The sequence below is a fragment of the Plecotus auritus genome (genome assembly GCF_963455305.1).
Source record: "Plecotus auritus genome assembly, chromosome: 7".
NCBI lineage: Eukaryota > Metazoa > Chordata > Mammalia > Chiroptera > Vespertilionidae > Plecotus > Plecotus auritus.
In genome coordinates, this window is record NC_137774.1 from 26,476,018 (window position 1) to 26,497,127 (window position 21,110).

The window sequence follows — 21,110 nt, forward strand, 5'->3', positions numbered from 1 at the left end:
GCTTACCTAAAGAGGTTAAAACTGATGGTCTCCTTTAAGGGGGAAAGGAAAGAAGTAAGACCACTGGGCACTGACCACTTGCTGGGGGCACTTTGCCTTCTGATTCACTAACTCCTACCGAGCGGTGAGCCACTCCACAGTGAGCCACACGGGGTTCATGGGGAAGCTGGGATGAAACCGAGTATGGCCAGCATGGAAGCCGACACTCTTTCGAGCACCCGGTGCTGATACACAGCTTCAGGTGAGCTGGCGTGCGCCCTATGACCTGCAAGGCTCAAAGCAGAGGCTCAGGTCTGGAGCTGCACAGTAACCTGGCTTCTCCAGGAGCCTCCAGGCCCAGCAGGAGGCAGCCGACCTCCGCTTCTGGTTCCCCTGGGCTGCCCTGCGATGACCCCTAAAAGCACCATGAGGCTAAGAAAGGGGGTGCTTTAAATCAAGTCACCAAGCTGAAGGCTCCTTTCTCATCAGGCCTCCACACTCTTCCCTCACCAAGATCTTAAAACATGTCATGAGAGTCAGAGCTTGGGCCTCTATGGGAACAGGGCCGAACAAAAGCCTCATTGTCCCTCTCTACAAAAAGTCATTTCTGGGTCAGTAAAGTTGCTGACCCCGGGCCCACTCCCTGCTCCCATGGGCCACCGCCAGGAGGGGGGCAGGAAGACCTATTCGCTCACCACCCTTTTGGTGCCAGAGCTTTTATTCCAAAGGAAGAAAGTTTAAGATTTATACTTGTGCTAAGGAAACCACACAGCATCCAGGGTGCCAAGGTCCCCCGGGGTCCACAAGCTCCTCTGGCACTGGGCACCCCCGTCCCCAGCCCCGTTGCTAGCGAGTTAAGGGTTTTGTAATCCTCCCCGTCTACGAAGCAGAGCAGGTGAAGAGAAACCAAGCTACTGTGTCGATTAATATCTCAAGAGACAGCTGGAATGGGCGCTTCCGGAATTCGGTTAGCTCAGGGGGAAAAAATTAAAGCGCGTTCCTACCTTTCCTGTCAGAAATAAAATTACGGTCTCAGATGGAAGCTGCCAGGGCTGGGGTATCTCCAGGAATCTTTAATGGCCTCCTTTACATGTTTTCAAAGTCACATTCCCCTTCAACCCTGCCCTTTTAATTGGTTATTTGCGAGGTCATGTTTGCACCAATTTCTCGGGAAGGCTAATGGTGTTTATTTAAGGAGAGAAAAAAAATGTGCAGACAGCTCCAGGCGCTGGTCTCTGAAAGATGGCTCAGGGTGGGGGCTGTGGCTCTTCACCCCCTCCCCTCCCTCACCCTCTAGTGCTGCATATTCCTCATAGACTCCTTGTCTGTGATTCCGCAAACCCTAATCCCACATTCTACCTCAGCACTTGAGGAGGAGCGGAGAAGGGTCAGGTGACAGGCCAGGCCTTGAGGGGCATGTACTGGGCGCCAGGGGGCGGGCAAGGTTGCATGGCCTCTGGCAAAGCCTTGCAAGGGTGCACCCCTCAGGGTGGGTACATAAGCACGCCCACCCCACTTACACAGCGCTGACTTTAGAATGAGCCCAGGCGGAAGCACAGACCCTTGGCTTCTGAGAACCTAGTGGAGGTCAGAGGCTACTTATGCCACTGTGGGCCTTGTCGGTTCTTCCTCGTTCTAACCTAAGTGTGCCCACCGTCACACTTGCACATAACTGAATCCAGTAAAATCTCTCCAAGTGCCCTAAGGCAGCAATCAGTGCCCACATCACTGCCAGCCCCCTGCCTGCTGGTCTCTTCTGAGTGGACTAGGGGAGACTCAATGGTATTGAGTTCCTACCCCACTCTGAGTCTGCCCTAGAGTCCTACTTCACCAACATTTCTTATGTAGCTGCCCCGCACTGACCATGGCCCACTTAACCAGATCTAGACCTCCACTTGCAGTGAAGAGCCCCAGGGCATGGCGACGGCCGCACTGCACGAGGGACTGATGGGAAGCGCAGTACGTGAGATGTTGGCCGGTGTCTGTGGTCTGACAGACCAGCAGCTTTCTTGTCAACGGGCTTCCAATTCAGGTGCTGACTTGGATCAGTGCCAATAATGATCAGCTACTGGTTTCCAGGTGTCCAACAAACCCCTTACTTAACCCACATCCCAGACTTGGGGTGGAGTGCGATGGGAGCAACTAGCACAGGGATGAGCGGCAGATCTGAGAGGTGGGGATAATGCAAAGGGCACAAGTCCCCCCGGGGAAGGCAGACCCAGCAGCAAATCCTCCAGCCTTGGGAGCAGAATTTTATAAGACGCCCTCAGGTCACATCAGCACCAGTGTCATCACCACTGTGATTCCTCGAACCCTAATCCCACTTTCTACTCCATCCAAGGACCCTTCCCACCCAAACTTCTTCTTCCATCCCACAATGTCACAGTTATGGGCCATCCCACAATGTCACAGTTACGGGTTGCAGAGCCTCAAGCCTCATTCCCAGGGAAACAGTCAGAATGCTGGGATCACATTAGGAAAAACATGAATGCATTATCTTTAACATCCCACCCTACAAATGAAGCAATGCTGTTTTATTTTTAATTTAATTTAACACCTTTGTGAAACTCTTTATACATGTCCGCCTCCTGCCTTAGGAAATAGGCACCAAAGCACATAAATCATTACAGCGATTCTTAATCATTTTAGTGTACATAAAAGAGTCGGTACGGGCTTCAGAGGTCAATTTCAAAAGTGAGTGTCTGGCAGGTAGTCAGGACATTAAGGGCTGTTTTTTCTCCATAGAAAAGCATTATCTTCTATCACAGTTTTGGCTCCATCTTCCTGGCACCATTTTCATAAATAAACTGATTACACAAATTATGAAGGCTTTAAACTTCAGCCAGCTGCTTTTTGGGGCAGAGCCGTTGTAAGGTTCACGGGAGAAGCCAAGCTCCCGTGAACCTTACAGAAAGCTCCTCCCACAGGCTGCATGGGTCCACCACTGTGCATTCCCAGCCCCCCTGGGAAAGGCCCGTCTGCAGGTCACAAAACCACTCGGGGGCTGAGGTCGGCACAGCGAGGGGCCCTGTGGGGACTGGACACCGTGTCTGAGCCGCGGTTCCTCTCCAAAGCCATTAGCATTGCACTTAATAAGCGACTGCTAACAGTTGGGAGAGGAGTCATCCATCACACTGATCTTTATTTTCTCTGGTGTATCCTGTTCCTTGCCTCTGGCCCTGTTCTAGAGCAAACAGGCCTGCTGGGTAATGGAAGCCACAGGGAGGGAGAAGCTGCGACCCTTCTGTACCCACTCCCTCTCCAGCTGACCCTCGCCAGGCACCCGATAAGATTCAGAGACACAGGCTCATTTTCCGTTGGGCCCCTGACCACCCAGGCCTCCCCTGATGGGCCAGACATAGAGGCACTCAGCGGTGCAGGGTTCATGGTCCCAAGCCCTGGGGCCAAGGGGAGGGACAGCTGAAGCTCCCCTGGAATGATGCCCATGGAGGGGGCTCCCTTCTCCCCTAAGGAGGTGTGAGATGTTATTTTAGCAGCCGGCTTCTCCACATCCCACGTTCTCAAACAGGGCTGACATGGGGAGAGAGACCTGAACCACAGCCCTTCCTCCCTCTGGGCTCAACCTCTCAGTCTCTGCCAACCAAAGAGGGAATTAGAAAGGACAGCAGCTTGTGGCTTCTTCCGTCCTGGCCCCTCCCCGCCAGCTCCACTCTGGGATCAATACTAATGCTGAATTCACGATCTTATCTGAGTTTTGCAAGGATAAAGCAACAAAGTTCCCCCCATGATTAAATCCTGTGATGATCAGCCCAATATTTTCCAGACCACTTCCAATAACTTCTAGAGAGCAAATGAAATGACCGAGAAATCTGAAAGCCACCACCCTCCCTCTCCTGTAACAAAGAATCCCAGGGAAGCCAGGAAATAAGGTGGTGGGCGAGGCCGAAGAAGGCCCCAGCTTCTACCAGTGGCTCAGCTCCTGCCCGGCTATAAGAACCTATTGGGCAATCCAAAACTTATGTGCCTCAGTTTCTCCATCTGGAAATGGAGGTATACTGTAGTCCACAAAGAAGAGTGGGTGTGGAGAAGGACTAATAAATAGAACGTGCTCAAGTCCTTAAAATCAGGAACTCCCCTGCTTAAACCACTGCCTAGCACAGTGCTGGGCTTCCATCTAATGAGAGTGGGACTCGGGTAGCTGGGTTCACCTATGACTGTCACAGAGATTCCACAATGCGTGCGGGCACTGTGCTGAGTACTTGGTGCCTCAGTGCTCAGGAAGTGCTACTGTTTGACATGGCCTAGTTAACTCAGAACCAGCTAGACCACATGGTGTGCGGGAGGGGACCCAGTTCCCCCTTCAGGACCCATTGCTGGAGGAAGGCCCCAGCAGTCTGTCCCTCCCGGATTTCCTCAGGACAAGCCCAAGGTCACATCTGCATCCGGGTGGCCTGCATCCAATGACTGATGAACATGCAGGTACAAAGCCCGGCCCTCTCACCCCAGCTGGGGACAGTTGCCTTCAGAATTCCCCAGAGCATCCCAGGTGGGCTCCGCCCTCTGCCTGCTCCTCACCAGGGACACTCCTGCACGCTAATCCTCCTCTTGGGGGAACAGCCTACACCTGCTCGCCTCCCTCCCCTAGTGAAGAAAATAAAAATAGAAAAAGGAATTTATCTTGGACAGTCTCTCAGATAGAAAGCTAAAAGCTGGAAGCATACGTCCGGTCCTGAGCTCCTCCACCCCAATTCTCAGGTTTCCAGAGCAGAAGCCTGAGGTGTTCAGAGGTTAGGGAAATATACCCCACTACAATCAAGGGGCAGTGAGCTGTGTGAGTCAGCTGCTGCTCGATCTTCTTCCTGTTCCAGGGCAGGGGACACACATCCGGTGGGCTCACTGTCTCCTGTCCCCTGAATCCTTTCCCATAGTGCCAGCAGGTCCAAGTGCAGATGTAATATGGGAACAGAAGAAACTGCTGTGCAGATGTAACCGAGGGCCACCTTCATCCCTAAAGGACCAATAGGGAATGGGGGCAGGAGGGGGCCCGCTGTGGGGCGAGGAGCGGAAATTCTGCCTTGACCTCTGTCTCACAGTGGCAGTGTGGTCGGCTGCACTTGACCAAGGCCAGGTCCAGGCCCTGGTAGTTTTCCCTGACAGCAGCTGCCACAGCTCCAAGGACACAGGTTTTCAGAATGCCTGGGGTGCAGGATGAGCCAACGCCCCAGGCTGCCCAGCAGGTCCAGTTAGAAGTTGGACGTGGGCTGAGCCAGTGCTGGGACGATCAGAGAGACTCATGGCTGGGCTCTTTAAGAAGCCAGCCCGAGGCAGCACCAGTCTGGGAGGTGTCCTCGGTGTCTGCTGCTGCAGCATTTTCCACTTGATAAGATCATGGCAACCAGGAAACTGAGGAGGTGAAGGGAAGGTTGGGCAAGGTGGCTGCAGAGGATTTTATTTTCTTGTGCTTATCACCTGATTCCAAGTGCACATTCCATCAGGCCAGGGCTGGGCCTCCTCGCTCCATACACATAATTTGTTTCTTTCCTCCCCTAACTGCTCTGAATCACTGAAGTACCGCCCCAGCTTCAGCCCTCAGTTCAAGGAAAAACTCCTCCTCAGCTGTTGAGGGGCTGGGAAAGGTGTAGGGGCCAAGCTCCCACCCACCCAGAGGAACTGGGGAGCAGGCTTCCGCAGCGTGTCAGGGCCTTTCTGGTGAAACTTCTAGGCGCACCTCCCCTCCTGCCTCTCTTCTCCCGCCCCAGCAGCATCAGGCTGGGCCCCACCGATGCATTCATGGGTGGGCAATCTGTGCATTCACACACAGCCCCTCTGTTCAGAAGGGCTCCATTTTGGGTTGAATGCTCTGCTGTCATCTTGAAATTCTTAATAATTGTTGATTAAGACACCCCACCTGTCATTTTGTTTTGGCTCCAGTAGCGATGTAAGGGGGTCTTGCATCTCCCACGGGAATTGGAAACTCTGGCAGGGCAGAAGGAGGCTAGGCAGGTCCATGCATGCTCCAGGGCCTCTGCCCACCCCCTACCCGCCCATGCCCACCAGAAGTCTGACTTGGGAGGGCCTGCTCTGAGCACTGGGCCATGGAATGGGGCTTCCTCCACTGCACAACAGGAAACGCCTCCCTCACCCAGTCGCAGAGGGACCTCTACCCCATCGCTGCACCCAGGGATGCCCACAGCAGGAGTTAGAAGTAAGAGAGAACATTTCCTGGCCCCCAGGAGCCCGATGTCCTGAGTTTCTGGCCACTGAGAGTCACCGCACTCCTCAGAGGACAAACTTCTTTCCCTGCACATCTTTGAGGGTGAAATGAGAGGACTAATCATCTCCTCCAGCCCAGGGCCTGACCCAGAGCAGAAGATTAAAAATACCTTTTCATTCATTGACATTCAAAGAAGAGCAACAACAATACTGCCTGGAAGCCGCTGGGGAATCTTCCAGGATTACAAATTCTAACACTGAACACTAGATAGTGCCACGTTCAGAGGGGCCTCGCCCACTCTGGATGGAAACACATAAAAACATTCTTAACAAACCCATCCCCATGTGGAGACAACACAGAAAGAGGGGAATTTGTTTTGTTTTGTTTTGTTTTTAATATATTTTATTGATTTTTTTACAGAGAGGAAGGGAGAGGGAGAGAGAGTTAGAAACATCGATGAAAGAGAAACATCGATCAGCTGCCTCCTTCACACCCCCTATTGGGGATGTGCCCGAAACCAAGGTACATGCCCTTGACCGGAATCGAACCTGGGACCCTTGAGTCCGCAGGCCGATGCTCTATCCACTGAGCCAAACTGGTTAGGGTGAAAGAGAGAAATTTGAAAGCAGCTGTCCGAGGTTTGAGTGCCTGCTCTGACCTTGGGAGTGGCAGTTACCCCCTCTGAGCTTTGGTTATCTCAACAAAATGGAGATGATGATAATATAATAAGAAGAGCTAACATTTAGGCACAGTTGACAATGAACAATACCTTAGGAAGTACTAGTATCATCCCCATTTTACAGATGAGTAAACTGAGGCATGAAGAAGTTAAGGGACTTTCCCAACATTACAGCCACCCGCCTGCGACTGCTGTGAAGATGTAAAGAGACAATGCACGTGGAAGCCACACAGACAGATGCAGTGTGGATGATGCTGCAGGATAACTGCCCTGCTCATCACTGTCCCTCTCTCGCTCTCACTCCTGAGCAATGCAGGGGACAGAGGCAGACATTTTCACCTGTAAGCTCTTCTCTCCTTGCCTCCCCTTACTCCTCACCCTCCACTGCTCCCCAGGTCTTCCCAACATACATGCCATTGACACCCCAGTTTTCTGCCCAATTTTCCATTCTCCCTTTTGAGGACGCTGCAGATGATGCATGAGAGGCCTACTACCCGGTGCACTCAGGACACCGTCGCCTGCTCCCGCCCCTGCCAGCGACGATTCCCACTCCTTCCTCCCTTTCACTCAGCCTGCCTGCTCCGAACAGGAGACAGACCGTCAGAGCTGGGTAACTGCTTCTAATCACAGGTGACAGCAAGAGTGTAAACAACACAAGAAACATCTAAATGCAATCCAAGTGGCAAGGAAACACCGCTCACTCACTCCAGCTCCTCTCAAGAACGCCGCTTCCTGCTTCCTGCCACCACCCCTTCGGAAGCTCTGCTCATTAACGCCCTGTTAATAGGAATCTTGCCCTATTAATAGAAACCAACCCCCCCCCTCCCAAAAAAACCAAAAAAACACAAAACGCTGAACCATAACCTTTGACCCTACTTCCTCTGGGGTGGATTTTTTAGCTCTCCAGTTTTCTGTTTAAAGCAATAATTTTAGCATGTTCTATTGGGGGAAATGGAGGTCAGAGACCCCTTTAAGAACCTGTCCAAAGCTTGGGGGATACTCTCCCAAGAAAAGCGCAAACATCAAGCATTCTGTGTGTTGTTCCCAGGCTCACAGACCCCAGGTGGAGACCCATTTCCTGAGACGTGGGTGGGGCAGTGACAGCACAAGAGGAAATGCAAGCGCAGCTGCACTCCAGATGCTCCTGAGGCACAAGGCACCTCCTGGTCGGTGCGGCTCCTACATTGCACCAGCCTGCAAGGCTTTTCTCTCTTTTTTGGCTCTTTAGATTGACAGTGTGCTCTAAACCACCTCCTTCAATGCAAATTGGAAACTCAATTGAGTAATTACTGTGAATGATTTCCACTAGGATCACTCAGTGCTGAGGTTCCTCGAGGACTGAGCAAGCCAGGATGAGAGAGGTATGTCTGAACGACGTTGGGTGTGGCTACACAATGCAGTGACAGCGTCCGAGCCAAAAGGAACTGGTTGTCTGAACTGTCTAGTATCTGGCCTCTTTGTCGCCCTCCATTCATACTGATCTTCAACAGATGGTCAACTCCATCTGCTTCATTCTGGAATAGTCAGTGTACCTTCTGTCAGTGGGACTGAGGTGAGAGGGGCAACCTTCATACACTGGGGGTCTTACCTCTGTGCCTGTTGGTGGTCTTATCGAACATCAGCATTGCATCCTCCACCTGCAAAACAAATACAGAATAGAGCTGCTTTAGGAATTTTAACAAAATACACAAAATATTCTATAGGGGGGTTCCATGATAGAAGTCCTAGTTGCTCATTAAACACTATTTGGAAATACAAAAACTTAGAAAAACGATCACTTGTCTTTTAGTCTTTCCACTTAGCACAACCACGTGTTGGGCAGCGGGCTCTGAGCCCGGAGCGACTTCTGTGTGTGCTTATGGTTAGAAAGGACTGAGCACTGTTCACAGGAGCTCAAAGGCTCACAAATGTGCTTTGGGCCTGAGCTAACCTGGCTGAGAAAAGAAATTATAGGTTATTCATTCCTTACTCCTCCCAGACTATAGTCTCCGATGGGGGTGGGGGGGCAGATACTGGGTAAAGCAATAAAACCAGGTTTAAAATGGTGCCTCCAGACATATCAAATCCATTTTTCCAGATGCTATCAAATATAATAGGGGAAAAAGCAAAGTCAGGGTAAGAATGGAAGAGGGGGGTAGGCAAGCCAGACACAAACCTCAGAGGGACTGGCCTCACTTAAAAATCTCTTCTGGAGTCAGGGCCCCGTTTTGTTGCTAAGCAACCGAGCCTGCACAAACAGGCTCCTGGGGCCTTCTCCTTCTGGTCCCCATTTCTGAAGTCAGTCACTGGGAGGAAAATGGCCTTGCATGGTGAGTGCTCCTCCAGCAGGGAGCCGCCCTCTCTCTCTGGGCATCAGGCTGATGGGGGTAGGGGATGCTAGTTGGAGATGGGGCGCCTTCAGCAGACTCCTCGCGGGCCAGAGACTCGATAAGCCTCCCAGGCGCCTGCTGAGGCCACACACAACAGAGCGTCTGCCTCCCGAGCACCACTCAAGCAAAACCACCAGAAGACCAACTGGTTTGTTTGTACACAGAGTAGTCACACTTGAGCATATGGTGTTGCAGATTCAGACCCTGGGCCTCCATTAGAATTCCAATGCCTGGGGTGCGGGTGGGTGGGGGGAGGCCTGCTGGGTATCACGCAGGTAAACGTGACATCTGTTTCCCACCCATCTCCGTATTTTCTAAGATGTTTGCCAAGTCCTTATTTTGAGCTAAAAATGCCTAACAGAAAAACAGCCTTCCATCTATGTTGGCCAGGTTTTGGTACTGAAACTCAGAACCCCTTAGGAAATAAATATTTTGAATTTTTACAATAATATATTTTCAAACCCCCTTTTCAACAGTACGTAATTGGCTTTTTCTTTCTAAGTCTGGGCATTTTCTGACGCTGCCCTCCAACGTTCGCTCAGCCTGGTGAGTGAGGGGGAGGAGCTGTGTACATTTTTTAGGGCAACCATTGTTGGAACGAATAGAGCTCTTTCCTCTGTAGTCCAGCTGGACAATGGAACTGGCAAAGACGCCTGAATAGATAAAGTGTCAGGGCGAGAGAAAAATTCTATTAACACTTTACAAAATAAAACATCTAAGAAATAGCTAGAGAGGAAAGAGAAAGGGGGTTAAAATCAATCTGGATAAGCCCCGGTGCTTGGGGGAGAGAAAACTTTTCAGCGATTGCAAAACACATTAATTCAGAGAAGCCATCAATGCGATGGAAATCTGGCAGAACAGCAAGAGCTGAAACGGGAAGAATTTGAATACACAAAGACTGACTGAATAGAGTGAAAAGCTCGGCCTCACATATGGGGCTGTTCTCACGGTTCTGTGTGAATCAAACAGAAGTGCTTATGTGCATCTCCTCCGTCCCGGGGAATGAGGGGCACAGTCAAGGTAACTGGTATCCAATCCAGGAGCTTGCAAGCTGATACCTCTGTGTGTCTGATGTCTTTGTCTGTCTGTCTGTCTGTCTCTCTCTCTCAGACACACACACACACACACACACATGCACACACACACACACACACGCACACACACACACACGAAACCCAGGTAGACCAGCTGGCTGTGCAGCCCCACTTCAGCATGCAGACCAGGCATTTCAGGTGCTGGACGAACACAGAGCCGTGTGGGGCTGGACACAGGTTCTTCTGACCTCAGGTCACTAACCCTTACCCTGTGAAATGCATCCTCAAGGGATACCACTCTCCTTCTCAAGGTTAGCACTGATATTTCTTTTGGGTTGACAGTGCCCTACCCTGCCTTACAGGTTTCTTTGTACTAAAGATGGGGGCCCCTACAGGCCTCACATTCCCAGGGACCCCTGGAGAGAGCGAGAAGGAGAGGAGGTATCTGAACCTCAGCATATTTTGTCCCACATCCTGGCACCTGCCCAGTCTGTTTTGAGAGAAGAAACTTGTTCCGACCTTGAGATGTGCCTTCTGACAACGTAAGGCAGGTTGGAAACGCAGCCCTGACATTCTAGGTGGTGCATCTAAGCGAAAGACAAAGCAGGAGAAAGTAACTTGGATGTGAGATATCTGAGGACAGCCAACTTTGTCTGAACACCAGGGTGTCCTGAACATATATTTCTGTCACATCCTCTGAGGTGTGCACCATGCACACACCATATCCGAGGGTCAACAGTGGGAGCTATAATGTTAGCTCTATGGCCCTGGGGTTGGGGCAGGGTTTCTCAAACTCCATCCACCTCAGAATTGCCTGGAGGGCTTGTGAAAACACGGACCCCAGCGTGTCTGATTCCGCGCATTTGCATTTCTAACAAGCTCCCCGGCAGTGCTGATGCCGTGCCTGGCCTGTGGACCACTTTCTGGGTGCTACTCTAGGGATGAGAAACAAGAGCAAAGGTCAAAGACACTTGGCAGAGCCGCTTCCTCCTCTTTGCATACACTTGGTGCTCAATACAGGAAACAAATTTCTCTTCAGGGGGCAAGAGATGCACTTCAGTCTGGCAGTAGCTCTCCCCTTTCTTCCCAGTCTCTTGGATGTTTATAGTCTACAATCCTGAAAATGATGATGGGAAAGCACGATGGAAAAGAAGACAAGAAGAGGGACTTCTTGGCAACCAATGCAGGAAAAATTCAGATTCCACCAGGACCCTTCTAACAGATAAACCAGCTAATGTCTGCATCACTCAGCCAACTCAACCTTGATTAGAAAACCTAGCTAATGTTAACTTATTAATTTCATGCATCAGATATTTATTAGGCACTCACTGTTTGCAGAGCTTCAGCCTAAGTACAAAGAAGAGGCAAATTATATGGGTCCCTGGTGGAGGGATTGCTCTAATGGCCTCACACCCTTCACCCTGTAATTGCAGTTCCTCTCCCCAAAGAAGCCGAGTCTATCTCCTTATCCCGTGTATCTGAACTTGACTTGTTATGGTCAATAAAGTGAGGTGGAGAGAATGGTATTCCCAGCCTTCAGAGGGTTTTCCTGTTTCGGCTTGTTCTCTCTTGCACCTCCGCCATCCCCATGAGAAGGGCATGCCCAGGCTGGCCCGCTGGAGGGTGAGAGACAGTGGAGCATGGCCAAGTCCCCTCAGTTGCCCCAGCTGAGGCCTGCCTAGCTGACAGCTAGTCAACCCCAAAATGTGCAAGCAAGCCCAGCCACGATCAGGAGAACCACTCCCCGTGGACTCTAGACACATGAAATAAACAGCTATTGTCTGCTGCTGATGTTTTTGTGGCTGTTTGTTACACAGCACTCTTATAGCAACTGGTAACTCGAACATGGCCCCTGTCTAAAAAGAAAAAGTTTTTAAGATACACAGGTAGTTTCAATAATTCTAGACAATGAACAAAGGCAAGGAAAGGGGTGGCAGGAGATAAAATGCAGAAAGTGGGCTGAGTCATAAACTCTCAGGTTCCACAATGCGAGTGGAATACAGGTATTAGGGTGTGAAGGGACCACTTCTAAATCTCACCCCAGCAGCAAGGGTGGAGGCTGAGATCCTAGAAGCACCAAGAGAAATTGGCAACATTCTCCTCACTAAATGAGCACCATGAAAATCAGCAATAATTAGCACTCAAGTCAGTGGGTGATGCCTCTCTAATCCTAATTCATTTAATGAATGAGCAAACCCTCTCTATAATGAGTCAAAAGATTTATTGTGAGCCAGACATCCTTGCTGGGTGATTTTAGAAGCAGCCAGATGGTGCTGACCGCATCCAGAGGTGAGACTGTAGCCAGCTCCTGTGCTAACTGAAGAGGAAACCTTTCAAGTCACAAAGCAAAGAAGTTCCCGAAAGGAGAGATCAAAACTTCTGTTTGTCAAGTCGGATGGCCAAAGGCTGGGACCCTAGAATGTACCCCCAGACTGTTGCTTCTCCTGCCTGCGGTTTTGGCTCCCCAACGACATAGTAAGTGAATGATGTTGATTCGGGAACAAAGAAAACTTGTTCCTAGGAGGCGGCAAAATGGGAGAGTTGCTGGTAATAACTCAGCAGGTGCCGGGAGGCAGTGGAGCGGCAGTGCCGGGCGGGATTGCACAAAGCCATGGGCAGGACCCAGGATCTACTTCCATCTCCATGGATCTCACTGAGGACAAGTCACCTCCCATCTCTGTCTTTCAGTTTCTCATCTGTGAATGGAGGGAATTGTATGAGGTGGTCACCTAAGATCCATTCACAGAGACTCTGTACCACGGACCACAGAGCCGGCTGGGACATCTGGGAGCATGAAATTCACCACCGTCCTCTACAAACTCTCCACTCTGTGAGGATGTCCCAGAGCTTTGCTGTGGCCAGCACACCCGAGAAATTTCCTACTCCTCTTGGGATACAAATACAGACACCCACACACCATACATATCAAGAACCCAGCAGGAAATGGCACTTCAAATGATCCTTAAATTATCTGGCCAGACACAAGGAGGGAGAGGGAAGAAAAAAAAAAGAAATGTGGCTCTTCAAACTCCCCCAGAACAAATGCCCTTGAATTTCGCTTCCTGCTCCCACTCAAACGCTTCAAGTGTTAGTTTAAATAAATGCTTGTAAATGTAATACCACAATACTATAGCGTGGGACTTCATAGGCCGCATTATGCTCCATAAACTCAAGGCACTAAACTTGCAAGAGTGGAGACTTGTATATAGGAGGCTGGCCTGCCCAGGACAGAGGATCTGGTATCTGTGCTGGACACAGAGGCGGCCTCATCCCCAGGCTGCCTCAGGCCAGGATGGCGCTGTTCTCCACTTCTCCCCAACCAGTCTGGACAGAAACAAAACACACCTGCCCCGAAGTCCAGAAATGGTGTCTAGTTTATAGAAATGAGACTGGTCAATAAGCTCCAACCACCAAAGCGTGAGGTTGGTCTCTGTAATCACCGCTCAATGGGAAGAATGGAGGAGAACAGGGAGCCGACGGGGAAATCCCATCAGCTCACACTGAAGTCTAGATAAGTGGTTGTCAACCTGGACTGCTCACCAGGATCACTGAAGAACTTTTAACAGCCCTGCTGCTGAGGCCCCACCCCACCTGTTAAACAGCACTCTGGAGTACGGAGCCCAGCAGGGGAGCGGTTAAAGCTCCCCCATGATTCCAGGGTGCAGCCCAGGCTGAGAACCCCAGTTCTCAATGGCTGAATACAGCTGAGTTGAGCCTTAACCACAGCAGATATATGTGAAGATGGGCCCTGAATAGAAGGGTATTATGGGGGCCTTCGGCTGCCTACAGATGGGCTCTTTATCCCCTGCCAGAAGTCAGGAACAACCAGGCTCTTTGCCACATGCTGCTTCCCAGGGACTCGCCTCGCCTCGTCTTGGTCTTAGGATAAGAGAATCAAAGTTCTGTTCTGCAAGAAGCTCAGGAACTGAATACAGGACTTTAAGAAGACAACAGACTCGTTGCTTTCCTCTCACCACCACCAATACTTTTACATATATTATTATCGTTTTGGTCCTCACAACAACCCCAGGTTCTTGTTCTCCGAGCCTCAGTTTCCTCACTAGAGCTGGCAGGGGATGGGCCCAGGACTCAGCTGCTGGTCTCCTGAGTCCAAATCTCACCTGGCCAGCCCTGGCCTGCCTGCCCCATCTCTGTGCATCTACCGCAGGGAGACTGCAGCATGGAGCCACCCTCAAAGCTTACCGGTAGTTAGGCACTTTGTTGCTTTATTCAAAAACTTCTAGTTTGCATCCACCTGAAAGTGCATCTTATTTTAACTCATGCCCATGCCTTTAATTGAATAACAAGAGAAACAGTCCGCTCAGTTTCTTTTCTTAAGCTCCCCTTTTAGTGTAGTAAAATACATATAATAAATATTACCATTCTTTAGTATACAGTTTGGAGCGCTAAATACATTTTCCTAAACTCTTCACAGAAGACCAGAAACCCCCATTGGCAAAACTCTTCTTTACTAATCCTATCTTTTTTCTACTTTTACTTAAAAAAAAATTCTTGTGGGGTCATTCCTTTTCCCTATTTAACTTAAACAAGTAAACACCTGTGTTCACCAGACAACAGTTAAAAGTTGAGAAGTGGACACTTGTCCATGGGAGTTGAGAGGTTAGGGTCTCTAAACTTTATCCTGTTGATTCAGAAGGCAAAGCCTCCTGCTCAGAGATTCTGAGTCCACAAGAAAATATCAGACTCTAAGTTATGAAATACTCGTGCCCCTGAAATGATTATAATAGCCACCACTCACTGGAGCTTAACAGGCAATTTGCAAAAAGCTCATTTAATTATCACAAAAGCTCCGAGGTAGATATTATCACATCCTTGCACAGGGTGGGGCAAAAGAAGGTTTATAGCTGGGATTACATGAAACACAGAGTTTATTCTTGTATCATTATTTATTAGCTAGTGGCCCTGCACACAAATCCATGCGCAAGTGGCTCGCTGCCACTTGCCTCAACTGGCCGCCCCGCCCACCGCCGCTTGTAGCTCTCTGCTGCTCTGCCCTCCTGTAGCTAGCTCTCTACTGTAGGTAGCTTGCTGCCCTGCCCTCCTGCTGATAGGTTATTACTGTCCCGGCGTAATGATCATTTGCATATTAACTCTTTATTATATAGGATTATTGCATAATTTTCCATTCCAACTGCAAACCTACTTTTGCCCCACTCTGTGTAGGTGAGAAAATTGTGGCTCACTGTGGCTGACTTGCTTAGGACATGCAGTACCTGGTGGAGTCGAGATTTAAAACCAGATAAGTCCCTCCGTCTTTCTACTGGTCTCCCGTAACTGTCTTCTACTTTTTTGAATCCCTAGGGCTTAGCATAGTATTATTATCAGATGTCCTCAAACTACGGCCCGCGGGCCACATGCGGCCCACCGAGGACATTTATCCGGCCCGCCGGGTGCCGCTGCCTGTCTTGCTTAGCAGCCGACTCGTCCCAGGCCCGCAGTGCGCATAGGAATTTGTTCATAGTTGTTTTTTTTAAACTGTAGTCCGGCCCTCCAACGGTCTGAGGGACAGTGAACTGGCCCCCTGTTTACAAAGTTTGAGGACCCCTGCTAGATCAAGTATGTCAAACTCTTGGCCAGCGGGCCGCATGCCTCATTTAAGGAAACAAGGCATGCAGCCCGCTGGCTGTGAGTTTGACATGCTTGCTGTAGATAGTCAGTTGGAGCTTGGGGGAGTCTCTCCCATTGGCCAAAATGGCTCAAAAGGAGGGCTTGCACTGAGCATGCCAAAGCTAGAAAGATAATTGGATAGAAATAAAAGCCATCCCTTCCCTATCCCTGTTAGAATGGTGGGCTTGAGCAAGAAAAGAGAGTGGTCTTTGAGACAGGAACCCGCCATTCTTCCAGGTCGTGTGGCTCCTGAATAAAGCCTCTTTCCTTTTGCACCAGCACCTGCCTCACAAGTTCTGCTTTTGCTGTGTCAGGCAGCCAAACCGCTGCTGTTTTTTGTTTGGCTACAGTGTCATTGTCTCCTAAATGAATCAACCAACAAACACTGCCTTAAAACCCTATCAAAAAGTTAAGAGAGGTGATGGGATAACAAAGGAGAGAGTGATAGGCTCAGAAGTGGGAATGATTAGAAAGGCAAAATGAAAAGAAAAACAGAGGGGGACGTTTTCTTTTACAAAGGTGAACTCTAAAAGCCCAGAGGTCACTTGGCCGCTTCATGGTCACAGAGCAAGCTGGCGGCAGAGCTGGAATTAGCAGAAGGGTCCCACCACTGTCCAGGGCTTGGCTTGGCTTGTGCAAGCCCCTCTGGGCACGAGTACTGAGAGTGTGTTCCCTCCCTGGAATCTCTAGCAAGTGGTGGCTAGTGAGTGCTCAAGGCACAAAATACAGACAATGCCCTCTCAGAGCCAGCCCAGCAGCACATGCACAGATATATGTGCACACACACACTCATTCAGTTGAGCAGAGAGCCACACCCAATACAGTTCATCTTCCCACTGCAAATGAGTCACACCAAGGGACAGCCACTAGCAAAACCAGCACATCCTTGAGGGAGCAGTCCCACGAAGCCCCACCTCAAAACTGAGCAAGGGAAGTGAGAGTCTGCCTGGGCAATGTATGGCAGGGGGGTAGGGGCTCCCTTCTGTCTGAGCTGGCAAAGCCCGGGACCCCAAGAGAGGGGCCTGGGCACGAACTGGTGGAGGAGAAGCAGTTGGTTCCAGCAGGCTTGACAGCTGTCACACGGAAATGGCATCTGGCCTAACGGCCTATTGTGTGAGGCGTCTTCGAGTGGCGGCTGCTATGCTCTGGAAACCCATGGCTTGTTTACAGCACTGGTTGTGAGCACATGCGTGTGTGCATGCGTGCATGCATGCAAGTGTGTGCACAGGCTGCCAAATGCTCCTTTCTTCCCCCCTCCAGCCTCTCTCCATCAGGCCTTACCTACCATGAAAAAGGCCCAAACCTGCCAGCTCCAGAGGAGACAGGCGAATCATTAGTGGAGCGCTGATGTGCCGTAACACTCTCTTGCATTCCCATTAAACAAATACTAAACTGCTAATTGCCAAAATAGATCTCTACGACTCTGACCGAACAGGGGGAGGGTTTATAATTACCAAGTGTGAAAATGCACAGCCTGTAAATAACCACCTCATCTGTCCTAATACAGGCTGATATTGATGGGCATGAAATAAACATCAGGACCAAATGGAAAAATCATCCGCATCTCCTGTGGCCAATGCAATCTCGAATGGTGACAAGCGTAGCTGCAGCCAAAAGCCTGGGGAGGGGAGAGGGGTTTTGTAGGCTTGGAAAGTCTAGGTTCCAATCCTGATTTCAATCCCTTGGGCCATTTGCATCTACTTCCTGCCTGGAGAATGGGGTGGATCGGGGGCATGACATGACGATGGGACAGAGGGCTTCTCTGCACCTTGGAAAGCCCAGGACCTTAAGGAAGGAAGCTTGTGGGTGCAGGACCCTCTGGGTGAACCTCTACCTGGGCCCCTTTACCAGAATGGCCAGTGAGGATGGGGAATGAGTGAGAGAGCGAGCTTCGCCAAGGTGACACATTTATTCATTAGGCCAATACTGGTTAAGAATCTCTGTCCAACACAGAGTTGGTTGCAGAGCACAGATGAAAACAATTCAGGTTCAGAATGGCCCTTAGACTTTCCGACACCCTCGTGCCAGGGAGGCTCCCTATCCCCACTGTTTCCCGCCACTGGGATGGAAGTAAACTGGTCCAGCAGATTCCAGAGCCCTGCCTCTCTCCTTGACTGCACCAGGGGAGGAAGGAGGTGATGTGAAGAGGTCACAGGGACCTCCAGGCCCTTCCCTCCCCACCAGCCTGTGATGCTGAGGAATTCAGCCCAGTGTTGGAATGAATGTTGGGAACTGGACGAGAGGAGGTTCCATTAGTCTCAGAAACTCAGACTTAGGAGTTAGAAGTGACTCTTAGTGTAGGAATCCCTTCTCCAGGGGCTCCTCTGAACTCTTTCTGGAGCCTCAAAAACTCAGTGTCTCCACCCCACCCTCTTGATCCAGCTGCTCAGGCCTGACTTCAGCAGAAGTAGCACTGAGATGCCTGAAATAGTAGCGTCCTCGGATCTGAAGCCCCATTTTGGCACTCGGCTGAATCCTGTGAACTGCGTGGTGTCAGGCACCTGAATCAGAGCACCAAGCACCACCCACCCCAGAGCTTCTTAACGGGGCTCAATGGTATCTGAAGAAACACCTGCTCCTTCCCTGTAAGGCAGCCTGAGAGCCAATCTCCTTGGCCCCCTGGTTCCTAACGTCACCCCCAGGGCAAAGACCCCACAGGTGCTCTAGTTCATGTCCTGACTCAAAGACCTTATCAAATATCAGCAGAATGAAGAAGGAAGGTCTGAACCACCAACTATTTTAAAGGAATCCTGCTTTGTTACTTTTAAATTCCCAAAGCATCTTCCAAAATGCTGCTGAGAATGAAGTTCAAGTGCAGCAACAAGGCTACAGGATTCGGTCACCTGGCAAAGTTACTTTGCGTTCAGAGAGATCATCAAATATCTGAGCTGGGAAGAACCAAAAAGCTGTTAAGTCCAGCTCACTTGTTCTGCACAGGAGCAAACTACCTCTCCGAGATCCCATGGCTCCAGGTAAGGCCTGAGTGGGGAAGTAAAAGGAGCCTGGGCTCATATCCCACCCACAATCTTGGGCAAGGCTTTCCAGAGCGGGGAAGGCGAAGTCTCTTGTGTGTAAAAGGTATGATGATCATGATTAACCTTCCCCTCAACCTTAAGAGAAATTACACACAGAAAGGCACTTGCTATGGCCAGTACACAACACACACAGGCGTGGTACCTTGCTGTATGTATTGTGCTGTAATGAGGCGTAAGCAAATCACCCAGACTTTACAGAGGATGGGGAAAGGAAGAACACCCTAGAGTGGAACTCTCCTCGCAACAGAAAGAAACAAACCACTCCCGGCACACAACTTGAATGCATCCCGAGGGAATTACGCTGATGGAAAAACATCAGTCTCAAAGGCTATTCTATACTGTATAATTCCATTTCTAAAACATTCTCCAAATGACAAAATTATAGGGATGGAGAACAGATTAGTGGTTGCCAGGGACTGGGGTGGGGGAAGGAGGTGGCTATTGCATAAGGAGTTTCTTTTCGGGGACAGAACGGTTCTTGTCCTGACTGTGGCGATGGTCACCAGAGACTACACAAGCAATACGATTTCAGAGAACCGTGCACATGCGAGCGTGCACATTCACACACGAGTGCCTGTTAGAGGTCATGGCCTACAAGCACCAATTCCCTGGTTCCTACCGTGTGCTAAGATTATGGGAGATATTATCATCAGAGGAAACTGGGTGAATGGTACACAAGAGTTCTTTGTACTATTTTTACAACTTTTTGTGAGTCTGACACTATTGAAAAATAAAAGTTTATAATAAAAAAATTGTAAAAACCACAAGGGGGCTAATTATTTCAAGAAACCCAGTAGCAACCAGTTTATAATGCCAATAATTGTGCCTTAATTTCTCTTGATTTGGATACAGGCACATAAATAAGTGTCTTTCTCCAGTAGAAAGACACATCCTTTACCTGTGTCTCATACCTGGCACGGGCATATCACGCTCTGATATACTATTTTATCATTACGTGAGTATCTGTCTGTCTGTGTTGGCAGTTCCCCACCGGTCTCATTGTCTTCCCTGGTCCTCAGAAAATTTGATAGCTCTGAAAACCTGCAGCACCCACTGGAGTCACTAATACATAAATGAGTGCACAGCAAGTGTTTATTGATTTTCAGAAAGATTTTGCAGGATTAAGAAAAAAATTTCAGCTACAAAAGACCTCAAATCCAGTGATTTCCAACTTTCTTTTTTAAGCCACCAAGGCCTTCCTCTTTCATTTAATTTTTGAACAGAGATCTTATGCTTTGACGTATTTCATACATCAAACTCATCGTACTTACTACTACTTCTGAAGCATGGAAATGTATTTGTCAAGACTTTTCATAATTGTAAAACTGGGGTTCCTGACAGTATGGGGTGACTGGGGCAGAGTGAGTTGGGGTACTCTGTCTAAAGCAAGCACACCTGGACATTTTAGTTGGCTCTCATGCTGTTTGGGGTGGGGTAACCATGATGGCTAATAGATTTTTTTTTTTAATCCTCACTTGAGGATATTTTTTCCATTGATTTCTGGAGAGAGTGGAAGAGAGGGAGGAGGGGGAGAGAGAGAAACATCGACATGAGACACATGAACTGGTTGCCTCCCGCATGCACCCCTAATGGGGCTGGGAAACCTGCAATACAGGTACATGCCCTTGACCAGGAATTGAACCCATGACCCTTCAGTCCTCAGGCTGACACTCTAACCACTGAGCTAAACTGGCCAGGGCTTTTTTGAAGCGTTGAAGTCAACCTGAATACCCCACATTCCTTCTGTTGATCCCAGGTTGGAAACCATCTCACCTGCTCCTAATGTCCAAATAATGACTCAGATCTCTGTAAATGAGTATTGACAGGAAAACCAACCTTTCTATGTAATCCCCAAGCTACACAACTCTCTAAAGGGGAAGAAAGAAGGGAGAGAGAAAAACCCTCGTCTACCCTTAAAAATAAAGGTACCATTTCAAGCTGCTTCAAGACCCAACAAGCATGTTTTTCTTTCACTTATTTCTACATCAACACTCTGAAGGATAAAGATCTTTCTCATTTCAAGAGCTGTCAATTTGCTTTAGTGCTATGTTTTTCATCTGTTTGTGGTAAAGAGGAATTACAAAGCAGGCAAATGAAATAATGCACTGCAATCTAACATATTTTGGCAATTCAAATTGGGGCCAGGGAGAAAGGAAATTAAACAAGGATGACGGGCTACAAAGCACACCTGCGTTGCACCCCACGGGCCCA

At 49.5% G+C, this 21,110-nt stretch overlaps 1 protein-coding gene across 14 annotated transcripts in view; it reads right to left on the minus strand.

Moving 5' to 3' along the window:
- Nucleotides 1–21,110, minus strand: part of MSI2 (musashi RNA binding protein 2) — a 360,027-nt gene that overhangs the window by 114,501 nt on the left and 224,416 nt on the right. For all 14 annotated transcript variants that reach the window (XR_013961313.1, XR_013961314.1, XM_080682350.1 and 11 more), the window contains exon 7: nt 8,422–8,470. Coding sequence is in view for 12 of the 14 variants with exons in the window: in XM_080682350.1 (XP_080538476.1) it covers nt 8,422–8,470 (49 nt within the window). In the remaining 2 variants the exon portion in view is untranslated. The remainder of the gene's footprint in view (nt 1–8,421; nt 8,471–21,110) is intronic.